The following is a 23,309-nucleotide window of genomic DNA, read 5'->3' as shown; positions in this document are numbered from 1 at the left end:
CAGCATTTATCAGGCCCTCGCTTCTCTGTGCACATCCACTCATGCTGCACTCTATCCATATTACAGGTCGGTTGGGTTGTAGGCGAGGAGTTTCATGTTGTCATGTGAGTGTTTTAAGCCCAACACTAGGTGTTGCTGGAGAATATCTACTAATTATATGCCATGCCACAGTATATCATCTGTGGAACCACCAATGAAAATTTGATGTACATGGGATGATTATCGCCTTCTGCTGATTTCCTGTACCACTACATGGTGCCATAAGTGTTACCTAATATTGGCACATAGACATCTCCAGACTTGGACTTCCGTCAAGCATGTCAAGTTTGGGACAGACTGGATAATGTGCACTTGAGATATAGAATTTTCTATATCTACCTTTGTAAGTTAATCCCTGTAAGTGTCTACTGCTGATAAGCTAAAAACAAGCAGCTGTATTATTTTATGTTTGAAAGAGAAAAGGGGAGAAAAACCCCATAATATTCAGTTTCTAAATTGCATTGTGTCACTTTCACATCCTAAGTAAATGGATTCCCTTCTCTCCAAGGAGAACTGGATTTTTCTCTGAGTGAGTAGACTGTGATTTACTCCTGTCATTTTCTCCCTGTGTGACTGAAAATAGATAAATCCCCCTGCAGGTTGCCACCACATGACTGCCTTCAATACAACACTTAAGGAAACATAAAGGTATATATATATATATATATATATATATATATATATATATATATATATATATATATATATATAATAAACACCCAGCACGCCCCTGCGGGCGGTTTATCCTTCAAGCTCGGGTCCTCTACCAGAGGCCTGGGAGCTTGAGGGTCCTGCGCAGTATCTTAGCTGTTCCCAGGACTGCGCTCTTCTGGACAGAGATCTCCGATGTTGTTCCCGGGATCTGCTGGAGCCACTCGCCTAGCTTGGGAGTCACCGCACCTAGTGCTCCGATTACCACGGGGACCACCGTTACCTTCACCCTCCACATCCTCTCGAGCTCTTCTCTGAGCCCTTGGTATTTCTCCAGCTTCTCGTGTTCCTTCTTCCTGATATTGCTGTCATTCGGAACCGCTACATCGATCACTACGGCCGTCTTCTTCTGTTTGTCTACCACCATTATGTCCGGTTGGTTAGCCACCACCATTTTGTCCGTCTGTATCTGGAAGTCCCACAGGATCTTAGCTCGGTCATTCTTCACCACCCTTGGGGGCATCTCCCATTTTGACCTCGGGACTTCCAGGTTATACTCGGCACAGATGTTCCTGTACACTATGCCGGCCACTTGGTTATGGCGTTCCATGTATGCCTTGCCTGCTAGCATCTTGCACCCTGCTGTTATGTGCTGGATTGTCTCTGGGGCATCTTTACACAGCCTACACCTGGGGTCTTGCCTGGTGTGATAGACCCCGGCCTCTATGGATCTTGTGCTCAGAGCTTGTTCTTGTGCTGCCATGATTAGTGCCTCTGTGCTGTCTTTCAGTCCAGCTTTGTCCAGCCACTGGTAGGATTTCTGGATATCAGCCACCTCCTCTATCTGCCGGTGGTATATATATATATATATATATATATATATATATATATATATATATATATATATATATATATATATACCATATATACATATACACAATTAACAGAAAAGAAATAAAATCCGCCATTCACTGAGAACACGGTGATCCAGGCAGTTGACATAATATAAGTAGAAGCTGAGATGGAGACCTTTACTACGCTTCTTAGATCCAATGAAACAAATACAGACAAATTTTAGAAAGCAGAGTTCTCAGAAATATAAAACTTTCTAAAAAAACCCTCTAAAAATAATCATTAAAACAATCTTGTACTGTTTAGTAGACTTGCAGGTTAGTTATACTTCATTCCTTATTGACTTACAGTGGTCATCTAACATACAACACTAAGTGCAATAATCTTTTCTGGCATCGTTGTATTTTTACTCAGTTGTATATAGCATTCGTATTCTATTTTTATCTTATTGTATATTTTTATTCTATTTTATTCTACTGTATATAGTATATTATTTTATTCTATTCTGTACAGCTGTGTACTGTATTTATTCTTATTGTATTCTAATTTTTGCGTCATAACTTTTGCACTGTCCACTTCCTGCTGTGACAAAACAAATTTCCCACGTGTGGGACTAATAAAGGTTATCTTATCTTATCTTATCTTATCTTATCTTATCTTATACATTACTTCAGCAAACTGTAACCACATATCCTTACATTCAAATGCTCCGACTATAATGTGAAATCTGTATATTGTTTCTTGTGTGTGCCCCTGCAATTTAAACTTGTTTTATTACAAGATGCAATAAAACAAGATTAAATCTACAATCTTCATGTCTTAATAACATAACAGTGTCATCTGTAGCTTGCACCTGTAAGTGACAGAGATGACAGATATGAGCTTAACTATGTTACACGCTAGTTTAAAATACATTACTGCTCTACAATGTCATATACCGGCTCCCGTCATTAGTGTCTGTGTGTTTTATCTGCCATTTCCATGATAAACACCACAGCTGAGAGTAAACTGGAAAGCAGGCAGCTTTTTTCCCAACATAATTGCTTTATGATGAATTGTGGCTGGTGATGACAAATAATGAGCTCTGTTTCTATTTATTTCACCTCTAAAGCAAACACAAATCACAACTTATCCCATTAATATTGAATAACTTATAGCATCTTAATTCACCCAACCAACATATGTTTAAATCCTGCTGAGATACAGTGGGGCAAAAAAGTATTTAGTCAGCCACCGATTGTGCAAGTTCCCCCACTTAAAATGATGACAGAGGTCAGTAATTTGCACCAGAGGTACACTTCAACTGTGAGAGACAGAATGTGAAAAAAAAATCCATGAATTCACATGGTAGGATTTGTAAAGAATTTATTCGTAAATTAGGGTGGAAAATAAGTATTTGGTCACCTCAAACAAGGAAAATCTCTGGCTCTCACAGACCTGTAACGTCTTCTGTAAGAAGCTTTTCTGTCCCCCACTCGTTACCTGTATGAATGGCACCTGTTTGAACTCATCATCTGTATAAAAGACACCTGTCCACAGCCTCAAACAGTCAGACTCCAAACTCCGCCATGGCCAAGACCAAAGAGCTTTCGAAGGACACCAGGAAAAGTATTGTAGACCTGCACCAGACTGGGAAGAGTGAATCTACAATAGGCAAGCAGCTTGGTGTGAAAAAATCAACTGTGGGAGCAATCATCAGAAAATGGAAGACATACAAGACCACTGATAATGTCCCTCGATCTGGGGCTCCACGCAAGATCTCATCCCGTGGGGTCAAAATGATCATGAGAACGGTGAGCAAAGATCCCAGAACCACACGGGGGGACCTGGTGAATGACCTGCAGAGAGCTGGGACCAAAGTAACAAAGGTCACCATCAGTAACACACTACAACGGCAGGGAATCAAATCCCGCAGTGCCAGACGTGTTCCGCTGCTGAAGCCAGTGCATGTCCAGGCCCGTCTGAAGTTTGCCAGAGAGCACATGGATGATACAGCAGAGGATTGGGAGAATGTCATGTGGTCAGATGAAACCAAAGTAGAACTTTTTGGTATAAACTCAACTCGTCGTGTTTGGAGGAAGAAGAATACTGAGTTGCATCCCAAGAACACCATACCTACTGTGAAGCATGGGGGTGGAAACATCATGCTATGGGGCTGTTTTTCTGCCAAGGGGACAGGACGACTGATCCGTGTTAAGGACAGAATGAATGGGGCCATGTATCGTGAGATTTTGAGCCAAAACCTCCTTCCATCAGTGAGAACTTTGAAGATGAAACGAGGCTGGGTCTTCCAACATGACAATGATCCAAAACACACCGCCCGGGCAACAAAGGAGTGGCTCCGTAAGAAGCATTTGAAAGTCCTGGAGTGGCCTAGCCAGTCTCCAGACCTCAACCCCATAGAAAATCTGTGGCGGGAGTTGAAAGTCCGTGTTGCTCGGCGACAGCCCCAAAACATCACTGCTCTCGAGAAGATCTGCATGGAGGAATGGGCCAAAATACCAGCTACTGTGTGTGCGAACCTGGTAGAGACCTATAGTAAACGTTTGATCTCTGTTATTGCCAACAAAGGTTATGTTACAAAGTATTGAGTTGTATTTTTGTTATTGACCAAATACTTATTTTCCACCCTGATTTACGAATAAATTCTTTACAAATCCTACCATGTGGATTCATGGATTTTTTTTTTTTCACATTCTGTCTCTCACAGTTGAAGTGTACCTCTGGTGCAAATTACTGACCTCTGTCATCATTTTAGGTGGGGGAACTTGCACAATCGGTGGCTGACTAAATACTTTTTTGCCCCACTGTACATCAGTCCAGCTACCCTATATGGACACAGGTATTGGGCTACAACTCTGAATCTTTGAATTCTGCTCTTTTTAGACCCATTGGCACATAAAATGCCACCCTTGCAACAAGTCAGTTTCCTTCCTCCTACATACTCTGAAATCACCTATTAGTGGTATTATTGCAAAGTGGAAGTCTGTTGGACCATCTCAGCCATGAAGTGACAGACCATTAAAATTTACAAAATAGGATCAAAGAGTGCTGAGACCCAAAGTGCATAAAAGTCACCCACATTCTGTTGACTCAATAGTTGCAGAGTTCAAAACCTTATCTGGCATTAACTAGAGATGGACCGATCCGATATTACATATCGGTATTAGTCCGATACTGACCTAAATTACTGGATCGGATATCAGAGAGAAATAAAAAATGTAATCCGATCCATTAAATATCAGGAAAGCACCTCACAAAACTTGCAACACGCTGTAGCTCGCCTCATAACCTTAGCACTTCGGAGCAGTATGCATCACGTGATAGAGCGGCTGTGGCCTGCCAGACCTGTCAGTGGTCTGGTTGAGCATTTGGAGCTTCGCTAGCAACCCGGCATTTCATCTCCGACAAAGTTATCCCCGAGAGAAGTAAAGCAAGTGTGTAAGTCCATCTCTGAATGTTTGTACAGCATTCCCACGTTAAGCTTAACAACCGATTTATGGAGCTACTGCCTCTTCTCTCTTTCTCCCTCTCCAATCATGAAACTGCTTAATGATCAGCTGATCGGCTTTTCTGTCGCGAGTCCATCTCTCTTGTTTGTTTTTGGCCCACTTTGCACCAGAAAGAGGAAACCAGCGGCTGAACAACAGCAGCACGTTTAAGCTTGATAAGCTGTTGTTAGAATATATTTAATATTACTTTCTACACCAGGATCCTTTTCTACTAGGGGTGCAACGATACTCGTATGGATATTGAACCGTTCGATACAGTGCTTTCGGTTCGGTACGCATATGTATCGAACAATACAAAATTTGTAATTTATTTTATCAACTTTCCTTCTGATGATGCTGTCTGTGTTGAGCGCTCAGTGAATCTGCGTTCGACTACTCTGCCTAGGCTGCACTGTCAAGCGCAGATCCACTGAGCGCTCAACACAGACAGCATCGTCAGAAGGAAGAGCGCAGGGCAAGCTAGCGAGACAGAAGTTAAGCTCTCCTTGCAACATGGAAAATTGAACCTCCCCCACCCTCATTCAGATCTGGCGTTTGGAATTATTTTGGTTTTCATGTGACGTATGACCCTGAAGGTAGGCGCGTCATTGACTAAAGTAAAACAGTATGTTGTCATGGTCGCTGTGTGGCAGGCAGGATGAGGACCCAAAATGCAAACTCACGGACTCAGGGGATAAACTCAAAATGCAGCTTTATTGCTGACAAAAGATAATAGGAAAAACGAATCTGGGAAAAACTAACATAAAGCTCACCAGGAAACACAGGGGGAATCACACACAGCATGAGGGAGAACGCGACACAGAACTGAGGAAGACGCAGACATAAATACACAGAGGGTTAACGATGGAAGTGGGAGCACACGGGGAACACAGGTGACACTGATAATCATAACAAGACACGGCAGGAGTGAACGCAACACTAACGGGAGACGGGCAAAGTAAAACAGGAAGTACAGAGGTTCAGACAGGAGGAGAGAGAGCACGGGGAAAACACCGGGCTGGGGAAAACATAGAATAAAACACAAAGAGAGACGAGGGCTCATAAATACACAGAGGGGCACACAGGGGGTAAGAGTCACGAAGGGAAAACACTTAGGGAACAACACAACAGGGCAACTCAGGAAACATGGCCTAAATAAGGAACGAAATACAAAAATACATGAAAACTAAGAATACTGGGCCCACATGGCCCAGGACCATGGCATATGTTGGATGTGCCACGCACTAGTGTGTTAGCGCAGTTAGCTCGTTAATGTGTTGGCCGTTTAGCCCCACGCACTGAGATTTGCCGTGTTGTGGCGTTAACGTCATTTCAACGAGATTAACGCTGACAGCGCTAGTGGGAACACAACGAATATGACTGCACATTTACACCGACATCATCCTAGTGCAAAGACAAGTGGAAGAAGACAAAAACAACAAGCATGCATGCTACAAACTTTACCCGAGTCATTTAGACAGCCGTTAGCACATGATTCTCCTTATGGGGACCTGATATGTTTAATATTGTGGCGAGCTCAGACAAGGTGGAGACGGAGGTGTCGTTTAGTCTTGCTTCCCGTGAGCTAGCCTGGGAGCACAGCCCTTTATTGACATCTGCAGAAGAACACTGCCGCTAGCTAACTGCTCAGCACGGCAACCGCACAGCAACAACAATACACAGGGCGCCCTCTGACCCCGGAAGGACACACCGTCGCAGCGAGAGGGCATCACCCGTCACTATGGCAACATAAACAAAACATAACTGTGCAAACAGAACCCCGAACAGCCCTGACCCGCTACATAGCCCCCAACTAAGGGGTCAGTCGTCCCCGACGACCCCATTACCCCACACAAAGTCCTGCAAATGTCCAGGTGCCTTCTTCTGGCGCACCGGCCGGTCACGACCGGCGGGGAAAAGTCACTAGGGTCAGAACATGGGGTGCCACCATCATCCCACTTCTGACACCAATGTGGCGAGCTCAGACAAGGAGGAGACGGAGGTGTCGTTTGGTATTGCTTCCCGTGAGCTAGCCAGGGAGCACAGCCGTTTATTGACATCTGTAGAAGAACACTGCCGCTAGCTAACTACTCAGCGCAGCAACCGCACAGCAACAACAACAACACACAGGGCGCCCTCTGCCCCTGGAAGGACACACCGTCGCAGCGAGAGGGCGTCACCCGTCACTATGGCAACATAAACAAAACATAACTGTACAAACAGAACCCCGAACAGCCCTGACCCGCTACATACAATATGCTGCTGAGAATATAGCCCAGAAGAAGCGTATAGTATAGCTTTTATTTTGGAAAGAGCCATTTCTCTGTAATAAACTCTCTTTTCCAAAGATGAGTGATTCCTCAATCAGATACAGGGCTTGCAAAATCGCTAGCCCGACGTCTGTTTTACAAATTTGGAAGATCCCAAGAAGTTTCTCTAGGTATGTTTGTTTTTTGTAAGCATGTTTGAGATAAATTAGATAAAAAAAAAGCTTTCCGTCTTTCTCCAAAAGTCCATGATAATATAATATAATATAATATAATATAATATAATATAATATAATATAATATAATAAAGATATATTAGGTAGTTTTCCCCTCACTCACATTCCTCCAGTTCAAAAAGTCTACATCTGTTGGCTTAAAAAAAAAAAAAAACCTTGTTAGAAAGAAAACTTTTTCCTCTGTGATCTGAGGGTAAAATTATGGCTGTAAAGTAAAAGTTCCTCAATGGAAAAGGTTAGAAATGAGAATATTAGAGGGGCAGCTCAGGTTGAGCAGTTAGGACTCAAACTTAGAAAGGCAGGGTTGAGACGGTCTGGGCATGTGCAGAGGGCTGGATGTTGAATATGCAGCTGGTAAGGAGGAGGAAGGTTTATGGATGTGCAGGAGTGAAGGAGAACATGGAGAGGGTTGATGTGGGATGCTTGATGTAGAGATCCCATCCCATAGCAACAACTGTAATGCCAAAGAGGTCATTTCTTGAAGACGTTAAGCTGTTAATTTTCATATTTTTTCTATTCATAAGCAAGATTAGACAAAATAAGTATTAAAGATTAAGTTTCTGAAAATGTCGTAGGTTTCACGAATGGTTATTTCATTACACATCATAAAGGTAAATATGTATTGTATGTATGTAAAATTCACCAATAAGCAAATTTTACATCTAAATAATTGATAAAGAAGAAGATAATTATGGAAAAGTCAAAAGTGAATTTTGGATAACAGGTGGCATTAGTTACACTAAAAAAAAAACAAAAAAAAACTACAACAATAAATGAAGAAAAACTCTCACTGCTAAATTTATTGAACAGGTCATTGTCTGCATTTTAAAACTGACCTCAAAATTAGGACACATTTTAATACATTATTTACTGTAAAAGTACAACAGTAAAAGTTTCTCACACCATCTACAACTGCCTGTGCTTCATTGGATATGCAGCCTTTCTCTTTCATTAAGCATCCACAGTGCTGCACCTCAGTCGGCAGCCTTTGAGCCTCTCAGCTTTTCTCCTGTTTGGGACTGAAACCTGTACGACTTCTGCTCACTTCATCTATGGCTCCCCTGCTGCTCTGTGCAACCAGCAACCTAGGTGTGGCTAGGCAGTCTGGCTAGGCAAAATTACCTTTTTATACCAATTTCTATATGGTCAAAATGACATTGTCATCTTTCTATCCCTATTACCCCCAAATTCACTATATAATGAATAATTCAATTTTTGAAAAAGTAATGAAACATGAGATCATGGAGTTTAATTGCAGAGAGTTACACTATTTTTAAAATGGCCTCAAAATGACCTCCGTCTTGGTTCTTGTGTTAAATATTTAAAACTGTGATGTTTCTCCTTTAAACTGGTTTAAAACATCTGGAGAGAAACAGAAATTGACATTTCTATTGTAAAAGGTTGAAAAGCAAATTTAATTTGAGGCTTATCTTAACATGGTCATGAACTCCAATAGCTAACTGGCAACATTTAACATTTTTAAAATCAGAGATATTCTGAGCATACTTTTATTTTTCTAAAATTAAGAAGGGGCTTTAATTTTTTAAAAGGTTCATAGCATTAACAGTTTCATATTCTTTAACTGTAAAACATGTTTATGCTCATCTAGATTTGCCACAAATTCTATTGAGGTGCTTTAAAGTGTGCAGATCTGAATAATTGTTTTGTTTGCTTAGCATTAAAAATGTGGTCAGGGGAGCGGAAATTAAAAAGGAGGTTGTTTCAACTTTTCTTTACTGTAGCCTTCTCATTTACTTGAATGGAGAAGGAATTTTAAGGATCTTTTATGGTTTTTCCGGGTTTTTTATTTTATTTTTAAAGGCATAAAAGGTTTACTGGAAAAAATGACAGCATTGGTGTAAATAGTGTATCTACAACAAAGGTGTGGAAAGCAATGGGACAAGAGTAAGAAGAGAGACAGATTAAAATCAGTGTTGAATGAATTTTCTGGCAAACATTACATGTGAGTACTGAAAGCTGAAATATTTTGCCTGCAATTGTCTGAAAAGGAAAAAAAGACTGAACAGCATTTGTTGAAATTACTGTTAAAAATGGAAATAATTACAAGAGCTATAATTAGGAGCTACGGGGCATCAAAAACTAGAAGGCTTTGGTCTTAAATTATTTTGTCTCCATGGTACTGAATGACATTACCTCAGGAAAAGTTGAATGAACCCAACAATCATACAACGAAAAACTATCATGGTGCTGAGTCTTTGACCCATTGATTTGAAATTTATTGTGGACGCATCATTCTTCTTTTATTTTATTTATTTATTTTTTTACAGTAAGAGAGGATTTATGTTCAAGCTCTTTGAACTTTTTTGAGGTTTGTTCCTCCTTGTGCCTCTGAGATTGTTATCTATTGTCACAGGCTGGGTCTCTGACCCAGCGCTCTGAGTTCATGTTTGTATTTGTCTCATTTTGTTATGTGATTTAGTTTGTGTTATTTCCTATCTGCCTTTAGTTTAGGCAGTTATTGTTCCTGGGTTTTCTATGTTTTGGGGTTTTGTATTTATTCATCACATATTAGGTCTGTTAAGTTGTGTTGTCATGTTTTAGTTTTAGTATTTCCTGTTTTATTCTGACAATGTCATGTGTTCTTTGTTTATTGTATTTAGCTTTCCTCTCCTGGTCCTGTCATTAGGTTTATGTCTGTCAGCTGTTTCCCCCATGTGTCTCCACCTCCCCTGATCACCTCATGTATGTATTTAAGCCCTTTGTTTTCTGCATGCCATTGTCAGGTCGTCTGCTCATCCATGTCTCATCTCCAGGTACCCATGTCAGTTCACTATGGTTAAGGTTTTTCATGTTTTGTTATTAGTTCACCCAGTTTAGGTTATTGTTTAGTTTTCACCGATGCCCTATTATTTTGTACCCTCGTTGCTAACCTCAATAAACGGCTTGTTTTGTTAATCCACACCACGTTTTGGTCTGCGTTTGAGTCCTCCTCTGCAACACATACGGTCTGCCCCAGTCAGACCGTGACATCTATATTTCTGGTTCATGGATTATGTTTGTCTCCCTTTGGTTCCAGTCTGTATTTTTATAAGGTTATGTAGCCTTTTGTTATCATCATCTTTCCCTTTCTGTCTCGTCAGTCAATCATGTCTTCATGTTTATTTATTGCCTGTCACTGTATCACGTTCATATGTTTTATTACTGGTCTCAGTCTTTGTTACTTCCTGTTTTATTTTGATAGCCCCTCATCTCGAGTGGATTGCGTTTAGTTTTGGGTCCCCTTGTCTCGTTAATCAGATTCCATTCAGCTATGTTCCCTGGTGTTTCCCTGATGTGTATATATTGTTTGTAATGTAGTGCCTTGTGGTTGTGTCTTCCCTTGCAGTTTGTGCTCTCTGCTGTGAAGTTTGGATTTTCCTTGTTTTGGACTTTTTAGTTTAATGAAACTACCTTTAATTTACCCTTTGTGTTTCTGAATCATGCATTTGAGTGCTGCTACTTAACCAGCCTTGTTAAAAACTCGATAAACAGAAACTTAATTTGTTGAACCAGGTTAATTTCATTCTGTTACAAAAACATGGGTAAAAGTAGCTGAAGATTGTAATGAATTAAACAAAAAAAACCTGAACAACACAAATTTAGATCTTCATTAGACCAATGAACATTCAGATGGGAAGAATGAAGTTATATTAATTCAAAAATGTTCCCTGTTTTAACTCATTATTGTTGGGTTTTTTTTTTTTTTTTTTTTTGTTTTTCCCCCCCCCCCCCAAGTTTCTGCTCAAGGATTGTTAATATAATTCTCAAAATTACTTTTGACAAGACTCACGGTGAACCTGACATTATATTTTTCATGGACAACAAAGCTGAACTGTGTATGAAATATGGGAATTTGTTTTTCATAAGGTATTTAAAAGAGAAAAAAATTATAAAATGATTACTCCAAATTACATCTGTTGGAAGGCTGTTGACAACTGGGGGGAAAAATAGCTCCTCCTTCACAGTAAACTTGCACCAATAAAGACTGCACACCTGAGGTAGGGTGTACAGCTTTCTTCATTCTTACAATTTAAGTTCCCATGTTTGGAGCTTACTTAAACTCTGTGATTCACAGTTTTGTAAAAATAGGATGACTCCTTGAACAATACAACAGGTTTTGCTTCTATACTTTCTGTTACTACATGCAGCTAAAGTGGTGAAATCAATTTCCAGTATGTTTTGCAAATATGTTCAAATCACCATTTTTTCAGTGGTAAGTGTGTTTGTATTTGTCAGCTAAGCTTGTTTTCTCACCGTGGTGGTTTTCACTCTGCCTCCTGGTTGAGTACAGGTCCAGCCTGACTGATTGACCAGGAGATTACAGCCTTCATCCTCTAAGCATGGAGTCATCTCACACCACTGTCGACTCGTGATGATACGAACTGAGGAGGACGACAAGAGGAAGAAGAGGTAAGTATGCTTGAGCTTCAATTTTAAGTTTTTACGTTATTTGTGTTTTTTCATCAGCATCTTATGGCTGAACAACCCCCCCCCCATCTCCTTTATCATAAATGATGATTTTATTCTTGTTGATGTTTCTCCTTTTACTCCTACTGTTAATAATGAAGAAATAAGTGCAGATACACAACTGTATTTGAAAATTCTACATAATCTGTAATCTATATTACACTCCGAGTTTGCAGTGTTTGCATAGAGTGTAAATAATTGTTGAACATACCAAGCTACTCATGCACAGTCTTTACAGAACATTGACAATTTTATTAAGATACACATACAAAATATAACAAGAAATACCAAGGGCTTTATGGTAAACATTGGTGAAATAACCCTTTAAAACAATGTTGCAGCAGATGTAGAGTAACAAGGGTTCTGTGATAGTTAACCTCTGTCCAGCATTTTCAGTCAGATGTGTGTGACTCTGGATCATGTCGAAAGAAGACCATCAAACATCTGTTATTAACAGCTGTATGTGTTTTCAATTAAACACTATAAGTGGACAACACAAAATAATTTAATGTTTCTCATTATGCAAAGGAAATGTGAGGAAAAGGTGTCAAGGGTAAAAATAAATAAAGATGAACATTAGTCAGACATTTACATGCACTCATCATGTGCATAAATATCATGGTAATTTGGGCCTTACCAGATGATCAGAATGAAAGGCAAAAGCAGTCACTCTACACTCTACAGCTAATGACATGTGAAAAAGTTTTCAAAGAAACTGGAGTCCAGTTTAAAACTTTGCTCATAATTCAACAGCTCGTAAAACCATCTTTAGCAGCAATAACTCAAAGTAACCATTTTCTTTACAATGTCATCATTGAGTGATAGAGGGATTTTGGTCCACTCCTCTTTACAAAATTGTTTCAGTTCATTGAGGTTTGCGTCATCTGTTTAAATGCAACAATATTTCAGTTGGGTTGAGGTCTGCACATCGCCTGGGCCATTTGAACACTTTGGTTCTTTTTTTTTTGTAGACATTCTTTTCTAGATTTTATTGTGAGGGTTATTTTTTTCTCTCTCTTGGGCATACAACAACAACAACAACAACAACAACAACAACAACAACAACAACAACAACAACAACAACAACAACAACAACAACAACAACAACAACAACAACAACAACAACAACAACAACAACAACAACAACAACAACAACAACAACAACGGTTTAACCTAAAAATCCCCCCAATCACAATCTTATTAAATATCCTAAAGGTCTTAAAGGATGTGCTGCTAATACTATTACAGTAGATCTTTAAGAGGTCTTGCAGAGTGCATATCTGGACAAGTGAAAGCAGCTGTGGGAGCATGAGGGTTACTTACCAGGCAAGTGGGTTTAATGTTGTGGCCAATAAATGCAACATAAAGGTAATCTAATGCAGTGTGCATAATTAATGTAGCATGACATAGCATGAACAAAGCTTATGACATGCCATATAATATATTCTAATATATTATGTAAAATAGAATGACCTGAGTTATCAGCACTATGTGGAAAACACACACACACACACACACACACACCACTTCACTTGCAGGGATATTCCTGCTGTTTGAAGTGATTCTTTACTGACCCAGTCTTTCAGTTCTTGCTCTCATTCCTGGCACTAAATTACACACACTCTGAGCCATGTCTGGGGAAACACAAAGAAAATGAAAGACTGTAGAGGCCTGTAATACATAACCTGGTAATCAGTTCGCCCATTGGAGCAGTGGTGTGATTGTGATAGCCTGTGAGTCCCCAATTATCAAACCAATTTCCTACTGAACAACAGTAGCATTGCTCAGCCATTCTTACATCCCCTCACACCTCTATCCAGATGGAGAGATCCTTCAGGAGGAGGAAACAGTTCAGCTTCAGCAGCTCATTTTTATTGAAAATCTTATTATTAGAATTTAGGTTTAGGAAAAATTACAAAGATTAGTATGGTTGTAATTTAAAATATAAATCTCTATAAAGATTTCTGGCCTTTGTTGGAAATGGAGTATATTTTCTTGTTCCTGGTATCATTAATAGGAATAAATGAAAAATCATTTGTTGTCATATTGAATGTATACTAGCAATATCATCTGTAGTGTGTAGGATGACTTCGCCGCCTTCTTGATTTCTAAAGTTAAGGATAAATTGGTGGAAGCGGAAGGAAAAATATTGCACAGAGTTCATTGAGGAGTTGAGATGGGCTCTGAGTGGTTACCACGATCGTGGCTCAAGAGTTGGGAGTTCGCCTTGTAATTGGAAGGTTGCTGGTTCAAGCCTCGGCTTGGACAGTCTCGGTCGTTGTGTCCTTGGGCAAGACACTTCACCCGTTGCCTACTGGTGGTGGTTAGAGGGCCCGGTGGCGCCAGTGTCCGGCAGCCTCGCCTCTGTCAGTGTGCCCCAGGGTGGCTGTGGCTACAATGTAGCTTGCCATCACCAGTGTGTGAATGTGTGGATGACTGGATGTGTAAAGCACTTTGGGGTCCTTTGGGACTAGTACAGCGCTATACAAATACAGGCCATTTACCAGATGACTGGGAAAGTACCCCTGAAGTGCTGAGGGAAACACGGTATTTGATGTATCCTCTGGAAAAAGGAACAAAGACAAGCAGACTTGGTATGGTATGACCAAACAAAGGAAAGGATCTGAAGGAAGAGGAAAAAGCAAAGAAAAAGTCGATTAGCCAAAGAGATGAAAAAAGTAGACAAGAGTACTGGGAGTTTAGGCGTATGGGAAACAGAGAGGTAGCAAAGACAAAGGAAAAGGCTTATATTGAGTTGTATGTGATGTTGAGGAGTAAAGGACTTGTATCAAGCTGGAAAAGATGTGCAGAAGATTAGGGTGATTAACGATGTGGCTATTGAGATGAGCAGTGAGAAGACTGTGTTAAAAAGATGGAAGGAGTACCTTGAGGAGCTGATGAATGAAGAAAATCAGAAGAGGATGGATGGAGGACAGTTTCATGGTCCATAGCTCCATGAATTTGGAAAAACTAAGTGTGAGCTCAGTCGTGCTCCTGACTTAATGCAGCATCTTTGGATTTTGACTCTTACTCTTGAAAAAACCTTTTTTGGTCTCAGGATCATGGGCAGAGACCAAGCTGTCAGCACTAGCATCTGTCTTTGACATGAAATTTGGGTCAGTTCAACATCAAAGTTGACCTCCTCACAAGTTTAACGTCCAAGATGAAATTGTACGTGAAGATTTCCACAACTAGACTTACAGAAAGTGATCAACACAAAATTTGAACATAATAGGAATGCTTCACTTAGAGGTTTGCTTTTTGTAAGTTCAGTAATTTGATAATAATCAGACACTGTATTAGAGCCTAGTTATTTAAATCTAAAACATGAATTGCTTTCTAAATATCTGCTTACTATTATTATGTCTGCATTGTTTTAAAAAAAAGGGGGTTTCAAAACTTTAGATTTTTAGATCAAAAAAATGATTGAATTTCTTACTAAATTTTTGTTTAAATTAGTAGTTTTTATTTCCTCATGTATACCACATTCCCCTGAAAGTCTCTTAATGTCTAACCAATAACAACACAGGATGGATGAATGCATTTCAAGGTGAATTACGTTGCAGAGTGTAGAAAACAGGAAAGAGACTTTGAATCAATAGTGTGAAATGGAGAATCAGTGGATTAATAGCATGTATCGGTAAGTACCCGAACACCTGTGAGCGCTGCATCACTACTCTGACAAATTAATGACTGCAATGCAGATCCATCCACCACCGCCAAGCACAGTTCATTTATCCAGAAAGTGAGGAGGCCATTTTGTAATGACTTCATTCATCAAAGAGGGTGACCTGAAGGAGGGTTGCTCCTTTGTCTCTAGAGAATGAGACAATCCTACAGGAAAGAACACGTTAGGACTGAAGTGCAAATGAGGCAAACAAAAAATCCGTGCTAAACTTTAAAGTGGACACATCGACAGTACACTGAGAAAGGGTTTTTTTGTTTTGTTTTGTTTTTTAATTTGCTAGAAATTAAAAAATCTGTGCTAAACTTTTACGTGGACACAGACACCAGTTTTAATAGGATACTGTGGTGGTGAAAGGTATGTCATCACCTGAGTCTCTGCTCTGGAGCAGGTTTTCTTGAAGTATTCCACTATTCACTACAGGGATGCTATTAGCAGGTGATGGGCAGTGTCTGGTGTTAAAAAATATAGTGCTCAGAGGTTGTTTTGTGTGAACACTGTAAGGAATCTTTGTTTGTGGTCTCAAAGATGTCATGCTTTTTCATTTTTAACTTGTAGTTCTATTCCTGTTAACCAGTAAATAATGAGATAAATATCTAAATTTTAAATAAAGTTGATTTTTAAATAAAGTTTTTTTCCCTCAAGAACTGCAGATATTTTTTTTAACCTAAGATTACAAGAGAAAATACAAACTTGCGCTTTTGCCTGCAGTGTGAACGTAGCCAGAGAGACATGACTGACTGGGGAGACAGAGGGAACATGGAGGCAAGAAATGAAATGTGGAGCAAAGGGAGGACACAGAGACCGTAACTAGAAGCTAAAAAACACAATAAATTTAATATGAACAGAAAACCATCTACCAAACTCAAAACCATGAATAACAATAATCAAGGAATACAAATTAAAACGGATACAAAACGCCGTGACAAAAGAGGAGACAGCTACTGATGAAATGCAAAGAAACTTTGGGCTTTATCCATCTAGGCAGTGACTTTCTGAACTCCACATTCAAGAAGACAATTGGAAGAGTGAAAGCTTCACTTATGTTTTCTCATAAAATAGAAGTACTGGACTGATCTGTTGTCTTAGAACAGGGGTGTCGAACTAAAGGCCTCGAGGGCCGGTGTCCTGCAGGTTTTAGATTTCACCCTTGGTCAACACACCTGAATCAAATGATTAGTTCATTAGCAGGCCTCTGGAGAACTTCAAGACATGCTGAGGAGGCAAATTAGCCATTTGAATCAGCTGTGTTGGATCAAAGACACAAAACCTGCAGGACATCGGCCCTCGAGGCCTGGAGTTCGATACCTGTGTCTTTTTTTTTGTATATTCCTAGAAAAACAATTATTCACAGTATGTTATATTATTTTAGTAAATATCTATTGGAGACCTATTCCAACAAATTTGAAATTAAATGATACCCTGTATCTGAAGTTCTTAAGCTAGTAAATACTGTCAAACAAGTCCTTTTTATGTTGACAAACTACCAGTTGTAGTCAATCGCGATGACTAAAGAGAATTTAATAGGCATCGTCAAATTAAAAATCATTGTGGAATCTTCAACACCACTTATTAAAAGACTTAACTGAATGCATATATACAGATTTTAAACGTGTATGTATACTTTTGACCCTGTATAGATTAGAGAAAATCCAAAATAAACCCAAACATGAGCAATACAAATTTAAAGTAAATAAAGATGCGTGCTGTAAGATCATTCCATCCTGGAAAAAAAACAGTTCAAAGAAATAAAAGTCTCAAATAACTATAATGAGTTTACATAAACTTCTGACCACAACTGCACTTTTATTATCTAGTATTCTATTAGACAGATGCAGCCAGCCATAGCAAACAGATTTACCATAGCATGCTCTAAAAATAAATTATACAAATACAATAAAAAACAAAACAAACAAAAAACAGGAAATGACAAAAGCAAATGCTCAAACAAACATAAACAAATGTAAACATAATAAAAAATATAGAAAAGTCAAATCAAAGATTATAGATAAGCAAATAAAAGTAAGATCACCAATACTGTCAGAGCTTTGCTATAAAAGCACGCTCATCTTGTCATCCAGCTAACCCTTCATATGTTATAGCTGTAAATTTAGTACAGAAATTTGTATCCAAACACAGAAACATGTTATTCCCATGAGTTAAGTTATATCCTAGAAAGCGGATTCTGTTCATCTGGATGTGGCGTGCTCAGTGGGAGACATATTTCATCACTCATCCAAGTGCCTTCAGCAAGCAGTACTTTTGTATAGCGCACTGTTATGTAATGTTACTTCTACACAAGAAACCAGTTTTTTTTAAGTTCATTTGTAACAGCTAAAAAGTTGTCAAATTAAACCAGGCCAACGTTTCTGTTTGTTTTACTGTTTGCTATTCAGCCTCAAAGCTTTTTTTTTTTGGATTCATTTGTATTATGACCAAAACAAATGCCACTGCTAATATGAGGTCGGTTTCACGATCATTGACATATGTGTAACCATTGATCAATAGCAATGAGTCTCTGTGGCTTTCAAACTCCAAAGCTTGATTGAGCAAAGAGTTATGGAAGCCATTTATGTGAAAAGGTAACATCCATCTTGGACCAGAGGCCGAGGCCTTATGGTTCAGCAAAGAGAGCATGTTCAGAGTCTGCTGGCAGACGAAGAAAAGGCTGTCTTCCTGCCGGAGCTCTGTTCCCACAATCTGAAAAATGCATATGTTACCCAGTTCCAGTGACACGGAGTTAGTCGATTGGAGTAGGTAAAAACCTCTCTCCCCTGTCTGAACAAAAATGTCTACACAGATGGACACATTTGTGTACACAAATTACACTTAATGGTACATCTTTTACTTACTTACAATGCTATGATTGGACCCATTCCTCAACTCTCTGTGAATGGTTCTCATTGCCATTGATCACTGGGCATATAAATTTGCATATTCATACTCACAAAACTGACCTCACAGCGCATTGTTAGTCATGGAGCAAGTTTTGGTCATCATGTAACTGTGCTGATTATAGGGTTGGGGAAACCTGCAGTCAGCTGAGACTGAAGAAGACACTAAAAACGCTGAGTCCAGATGAACATAACCAACTTTTTGGGATTTCCTTAGTTCATTTGTGGTAGCCAAAAAGGTGTTAAATGAAACCTGGCATTTTCTACCTCTTTTTACAGTTTGATATTCAAAATGTAAACTTTTTTTCCTGATTCACTGATTGTCTTATTTAACATAATATATTTTTATATATTATTCATCGTATTCACCAGTCAGCAGCAGTCGTCTGAGGACAGTGAGGATCTTACCATCCACACAGGCTGGTCTGGCTCTCGTCGTACCAGCAATCTGTTCCTTCTTGCAGGCGCAGCGAGCTGTCTGCCGTGCGATGGTCCTCCTGGGCTGGCTGCTGTCACGGTCCAGAGTCACAATCTCACAGGTCCCTGCTACCAGCTGGCCTGAGGGAAGCGAGCAGGAAAATCCCATAAACTTCATCGGTCAATTTAACTTTGATGACAATGTTTTACATTCTGTTTATTTTAATGATAATTGTACATCTTTAACACTTTATTTTCACTGAATACACTCAGCTTCCAGCTTAAAGTTTCAAAGCTAAGAACATCTCTAAACTTGTTTCCTGAACATGACAGTGACTTCAGGGTACTTAAATGATCTGCACAGTCACAAGCTCAGTCACAAGCTCTAAGTCCAAGAAAGCATCTTTGGGATATGATGGAATAGAAGATTTGGCTGTACAGTTGATGAATGTGAACCTTGCTGCATCTATGCCGCAAAGAATTAAGGTAGTTCTGAAGGTAAAAGGAGTCCCATCTGGTACGAGCAAGTGTACCTAAAGAAAGTTACTGGTGGCTGTATAATAATCAGGCCCCATCTTATCTTAATGACCTTGTAGTACCATATCACCCTATTAGAGCACTTCGCTCTCGCTCTGCAGGCCTACTTGTTGTTCCTAGAGTATTTAAAAGTAGAATGGGAGGCAGAGCCTTCAGTTTTCAGGCCCCTCTTCTGTGGAACCAGCTTCCAGTTTGGATTCGGGAGACAGACACTATCTCTACTTTTAAGATTAGGCTTAAAACTTTCCTTTTTGCTAAAGCATATAGTTAGGGCTGGATCAGGTGACCCTGAATCCTCCCTTAGTTATGCTGCAATAGACGTAGGCTGCCGGGGGATTCCCATGATGCACTGAGTTTTTCCTTTCCAGTCACCTTTCTCACTCACTATGTATTAACAGACCTCTCTGCATTGAATCATATCTGTTATTAACCTCTGTCTCTCTTCCACAGCATGTCTTTATCCTGTCTTCCTTCTCTCACCCCAACCGGTCGCAGCAGATGGCCGCCCCTCCCTGAGCCTGGTTCTGCCGGAGGTTTCTTCCTGTTAAAAGGGAGTTTTTCCTTCCCACTGTCGCCAAAGTGCTTGCTCATAGGGGGTCATATGATTGTTGGGTTTTTCTCTGTATCTATGAAGCGCCTTGAGCCGACTTTAGTTGTGATTTGGCGCTATATAAATAAAATTGAATTGAATTGAATAATCATATCATGTCATGATTTTCATGTGAGAAATGAGCTTTCAAGCTCCTACTTTAACATGAAGGCTTTGAAAAACATTTGTAGGGACCCATACAATTTGCCCATACAACCCCTCACCCCTTCACCTATGTATAATTAATCCTCAGAAACAAAATTAAAGTGCCTTTATTACAATAACACATTCTGTCAATTTGTTATTTAAATAAATATTTCTCATGAAAAGGAAAAAATAGAGAGCAGTGGAATCGAATCACAGTAGAAGATTAAAGCCTTGGGATTTGAAGAGGTTGGGTGTATGTGGTTTCTGTGGTGACTGCAGCAGTCCCCCCTGCATGCTGATGAACTGTCATCAATAGGGCTATGGATGGACCATCGCCTTTCCAGAGAGGTCCTGACTCACAACAGCCAGGAGCTCAGAAAAGAGAAAACAAGAGGCTCCGTTCAGAGAGGGGTCAGCAGGGTCACAATATGAAAAACAGCAACGACAATAGAATAGCAGCAGTGCCCACAGCAACAGCCACAAAAACAAGGGGAAAAGTTCATTAAAGATGAGGCATTTTCAAAAGGTTCAGCAGCATTACTCCCTGGGCAGCTGGTCATTTTTGTCAACAGGCATGTCTGGAAAACACCTTTGTGGACACAAATTTTTCCAAAAGAACAAAAGAGAAAAACAGAGAAGGAGATGTTTGTTCTGCCCTATGAGGTTTTTAACAGCTGGGCATAGAATGGGAGGTCAGATATCCACGGCACCTTTGAGGGACCTCCTGAAACGTAATAATTAATTCTTGTATACTATCTGTAATATGTTCTTCTTCATTTATACCTGTTCTTTATGGTTCTTTTGTGATCTATTTATTTAATTTATACACTCATTATATTCGTCATGGGCAGAATGGTGGCACAGTAGTTAGCACTGTTGCTTCACAGAATGTTCTTGAGTTTGATTCTAACATCTGGCGAGGGCCTTTGTGTGAATCACAGAAAAAGTTTCTGGCACAACTTCACCTACTTCCAAGGTGCATGGAGAGGATGAAACAATTCACAATGCAGGAACTCCCGCAACGCTTAAGGGAAGAGGAACAACTTTATTATGTGACCAACGCTTTTCGGCTTGTGGCCTTCATCAGGGTCATAGTAAAACATTGTAGAAGTTTGCTTAAATAAAAGACAGGGAACAGAAAAAAAATTCAAAATAACCAATCACATCTTCATAGATAGATAAGATAATGTATAACAGGTTGGTATTTGGTTAAGTCACACCCAAGTAAACATACTGGACTAGATCATTAATGATGAAGATAATCATCAATAATAAGGGACATAATCCCCAGCTGTCTCAAAATAACACGTGTGAAATACATAAAAAGAATATTATGAATATACAAACAAAAAAAAAACATGAAATGGTTACAAATGACAGCATTTCATAAAAAAATAAGGAGGTTGGTGCAGCAGTTAAGAAACAAGAGGAAGTCATAACATGAAAACACATTTGTGGAAAGGTCCTCATTTATGTCTCTACAATGTAAAATCTCTCAAATGTAGACTTAAAACGAGATGTCTAGAATGCTACACCTTCTTTTGCTGATAAAATAAATATAAATAAATAAATAAACATTACCCATGCGAGAATATTGTAACTGGGAAAAAATAATAATAAAAACATTAAAAATATAAAAAGGTTTAAGCTCACAAAAACTCATTGATAGAAAAATCCTCATTCACACCTCTAGGGTGCAGACTTTTAAAACGGAATATCCAAAATGCTTCTCTTTTTTTCCGGATAAAATTAGTATTACCACCTCTTTGGTTTAGTTTAATTGCTTCAATGCCAAGAAAAAATAAAGGTGAACTTGGATGTTTATCATTGAAGCGTCTTGCAACAGGGTTGGTTAGATCATTCCTCTTGATCGAACTTCTGTGTTCATTAATTCGATCTTTTAGAGGGCAGGATGTTTCTCTTATATATATTTTAATGCATGGGCACTGTATCATGTAGATTACATTTTTAGTTCAGCATGTGATAAAGCCCTTTATTGCAATGGTTTTGTTACTTATAGGGTCTTTGAATGATTTTACATTTTTGGTGTATTGACAATTAATGCATGACCCACACTTGAAATTACCTTGTACGTTATGGCTTATTAGGATTTTATCTGAAGTATTAGGGTCCTGGCAAGCTCTATCTTTAATATTCCTTCCTCTCCTATAGGTTATCATTGGTGGTTCCTTATACAGGGAGTGCAGAATTATTAGGCAAATGAGTATTTTGTCCACATCATCCTCTTCATGCATGTTGTCTTACTCCAAGCTGTATAGGCTCGAAAGCCTACTACCAATTAAGCATATTAGGTGATGTGCATCTCTGTAATGAGAAGGGGTGTGGTCTAATGACATCAACACCCTATATCAGGTGTGCATAATTATTAGGCAACGTCCTTTCCTTTGGCAAAATGGGTCAAAAGAAGGACTTGACAGGCTCAGAAAAGTCAAAAATAGTGAGATATCTTGCAGAGGGATGCAGCAGTCTCAAAATTGCAAAGCTTCTGAAGCGTGATCATCCAACAATCAAGCGTTTCATTCAAAATAGTCAACAGGGTCGCAAGAAGCGTGTGGAAAAACCAAGGCGCAAAATAACTGCCCATCAACTGAGAAAAGTCAAGCGTGCAGCTGCCAAGATGCCACTTGCCACCAGTTTGGCCATATTTCAGAGCTGCAACATCACTGGAGTGCCCAAAAGCACAAGGTGTGCAATACTCAGAGACATGGCCAAGGTAAGAAAGGCTGAAAGACGACCACCACTGAACAAGACACACAAGCTGAAACGTCAAGACTGGACCAAGAAAAATCTCAAGACTGGTTTTTCTAAGGTTTTATGGACTGATGAAATGAGAGTGAGTCTTGATGGGCCAGATGGATGGGCCCGTGGCTGGATTGGTAAAGGGCAGAGAGCTCCAGTCCGACTCAGATGCCAGCAAGGTGGAGGTGGAGTACTGGTTTGGGCTGGTATCATCAAAGATGAGCTTGTGGGGCCTTTTCGGGTTGAGGATGGAGTCAAGCTCAACTCCCAGTCCTAC

At 39.5% G+C, this 23,309-nt stretch overlaps 1 protein-coding gene across 2 annotated transcripts in view; it reads right to left on the bottom strand.

Moving 5' to 3' along the window:
- The window catches only part of LOC147325218 (chemokine-like protein TAFA-5), a 50,095-nt gene that overhangs the window by 8,111 nt on the left and 18,675 nt on the right, over positions 1-23,309 (bottom strand). Inside the window, exons 2-3 of one of the 2 annotated variants that reach the window (XM_086299625.1) lie at positions 18,991-19,140; positions 11,791-11,918 (exon numbers count right to left, since the gene is read on the bottom strand). In XM_086299625.1, the coding sequence (XP_086155751.1) occupies positions 11,791-11,918; positions 18,991-19,140 (278 nt within the window). Of the gene's footprint in view, positions 1-11,772; positions 11,919-18,990; positions 19,141-23,309 lie in introns of those variants that run through there. The other variant, XM_086299624.1, reaches the window with a different exon arrangement.

The sequence above is a fragment of the Aulonocara sp. 'chitande type north' Nkhata Bay genome, linkage group LG7 (assembly GCF_057382095.1).
Source record: "Aulonocara sp. 'chitande type north' Nkhata Bay isolate Kocher_YH1m ecotype deep benthic linkage group LG7, A_spYH_male_GT1.1, whole genome shotgun sequence".
Taxonomy (NCBI): domain Eukaryota; kingdom Metazoa; phylum Chordata; class Actinopteri; order Cichliformes; family Cichlidae; genus Aulonocara; species Aulonocara sp. 'chitande type north' Nkhata Bay.
The sequence above is the reverse complement of the archived record's forward strand: the minus strand, read 5'-3'. Positions and strand labels throughout refer to the sequence as shown.